General features: G+C 39.1%; 1 protein-coding gene across 1 annotated transcript; it reads right to left on the minus strand.

Annotated features, from left to right (window-relative positions):
• Positions 1 to 800: 800 nt before the first annotated feature.
• On the minus strand, positions 801 to 1,841 carry LOC145010049 (uncharacterized). The gene is made up of 2 exons (XM_078968642.1): positions 1,763 to 1,841; positions 801 to 1,456 (listed from the first exon to the last, which is right to left on the minus strand). The coding sequence occupies exons 1-2, from the start codon at positions 1,839 to 1,841 to the stop codon at positions 801 to 803; spliced, it is 735 nt and encodes a 244-aa protein (XP_078824768.1).
• Positions 1,842 to 2,307: the final 466 nt, after the last annotated feature.

A 2,307-nucleotide genomic window follows, 5' to 3' on the forward strand; every position in this document is an offset into this window, starting at 1 on the left:
AACTAATAAGAAATTAATTGGAATTAATTTTGTGATTAATTAGATTAATTAAAGATGTCATAAGGCATAAATTTGGCAACTTTATGCCTTTGCATGTCTCATACACACCTAACCCCTCCACTAAGACCTTTATAAGGTCTTTAACCCCTGCATAAGGCCAAATTGCCCATCAAGCTTCCATTTTTATGATACTAAAGGACCAAGGGACATCAGATCTGCCATTTCCATCTTCTGGAGTTGCTAACCTCACAAGTGGAGGTCCAAAATCAACAAAAGGGACAAAGCTAGAAAACCCTAGCTAGATCTAGAGATTTGAGTGGAAAAAATCAAGCTTTTTACCTTCAGGAACTTCTCAAGGTCAACTATATGCAGATTCTTGAAGCCAAATGAAACTCCAAGCTTCCTTGACCACTTCCTTCTTCTTGGATTAACACTAAAAGGACCACAATTTCACTCAAGGCTCAAAATGCACTCACAAAGGATGTTAGGGTTTTCAGGGGCATTTGAAGGTGAGGGAGGTTGTTAAGGGTGAGGCTCAAAGGAGTTAAGGGCGTTTATATAGGTCTCAAGTCCGAACTTTAGGGTTTGAACATCATGCCACGTACACCCGGCGTACGACGTGGTACACCTAGCGTGCCTCTAATTCATCCGCGACCAACCAGGCGTAGTACGCTAAGCATACACTTAAGTACGCCCAACGTACTTAAGGGACCACTGATGCTAAAATGTAATTTTTTGAGGGTTTCAAGACATACCAAATTTAGGGTGTTACATGACTTGTCCGCTAATTGAATGATTACTCATGTTTCTTCCAAAGTTCCAACATTGAAAGATTGAAAAAACGAATATGGCATCACATTGATCGAGGCTCCAAGATCTAACATGGTACTTTCGACATGCAAATCACCAATGGTACAAGGGATAGAAAATATTCCCGGATCCTTGCATTTGGGAGGTAGCTTCTTTTGGATAACTACAGACACATTTGCATTGACCTGAATCATTTCATTTTCCTTGAATTTCCTATTCTTGGTGCACAAATCCTTGAGGAATTTTGCATAACTTGGAATTTGCTTAATAGCATTTAATAGTGGAATGTTGATTTGGACCTTGCTGAAAGTTTCAAAGAATTCATTTTCTTCCTCTTTATTATTTGAAATGGCTAACCGGGAAGGAAAAGGTAGTGGTATGACCAATTGCTTGATGGTCTTGTTGGAAGATTCGGGTTGCTCAATATTTTTCAAAATCGATTCCTTTAGAGGAACTACCACCTTCAAAGGCTCACCAATAATAACTTCTTCTTCTTCTCTTGAAACTCTTTTAGGGTTGCTTTCTACTAGTGTTTTCCGACTTTTCAGGGTGATTTCACTCACATTGGGGCTCTTCTCGGTTTGAGATGGAAGTTTACCCCTTTGTCCTATCTTATTGAGAGTGGTGAGCAAGTCTCCAATTTGTGCTTGAATGTTGGAAAATATGTTATTGGTCTCTTGTTAAAATTGGTTTTGGATTTCAGCAAGAGAGGTAACGAGTTCTTAAAGACTCATTTGATGGTTACCACTTGATTGGCCTTGTTGATGAGGTTGTTGGTAATTTGGATGGGGATAAGATGTTTGTGGATATAGAGGTTGTGGGTATGGGTATTGGGAAAATTAGGGTCTCATCATAACATTTGGTGGGTTTTGCTTTGGTGGGTATAGGTTGTTCGTATTATTCCTCCAATTTGGGTTATAGGTGTTTTGGAATCCCATGGGTCTTGGTTGACCTTGATATCGTCCCATTGCATTAACATCCTCCGGTTCACTACCAAGTGTGGGACACTTATCTGTATAATTCCACGTCATTGCACAAATACCACACACCATCAATTTTTAACCACTTCCCACCACCATTTAACTTAACACATTAGTCAAATCCAAGAGCTTTGATTACAAGTGTTGGGTGAGAATTTCTCTTCATTTCATTTCGAGTCCTGAAGTTCCTTTGATTTTGAGAAACGGTTCCAAAAAGTGATATTATCTCTTGAGGTGTATTGTTAAAGATGTCACCACCACTTGAAGCATCAATCATCCGTTGATATTTTTCATTCATACCCTCGTAAATTTCTTGAAGAAGTAGTTGTTCGGGTATGTTGACATTCAAATCACCATTATCAAGTTCATCTTCCCATGCTCCACATCCCTACTTCTTCTTAGCCCCTGCAAATTAGAACAAATGTGAAAACCATATCCTGTATCAAGGACCCCAAGAACTAGCAGGTGATGAGTTATTAGATAGAATAGTATAAATACCTGCGAAGGAGGGATTTAT

Source organism: Lactuca saligna, chromosome 8, assembly GCF_052625555.1.
Source record: "Lactuca saligna cultivar CGN05327 chromosome 8, ASM5262555v1, whole genome shotgun sequence".
In the NCBI taxonomy this organism is placed as follows: Eukaryota; Viridiplantae; Streptophyta; class Magnoliopsida; order Asterales; family Asteraceae; genus Lactuca; species Lactuca saligna.

Coding starts and splice junctions, on each gene's coding strand:
- LOC145010049 (XM_078968642.1), bottom strand. CDS start 1,841: ATGACGTGGAATTATACAGATAAGTGTCCCACACTTGGTAGTGAACCG. Junction 1,457..1,762: donor TGCAATGGGACGATATCAAG/GTCAACCAAGAC, acceptor CCAACATTCAAG/CACAAATTGGAGACTTGCTC.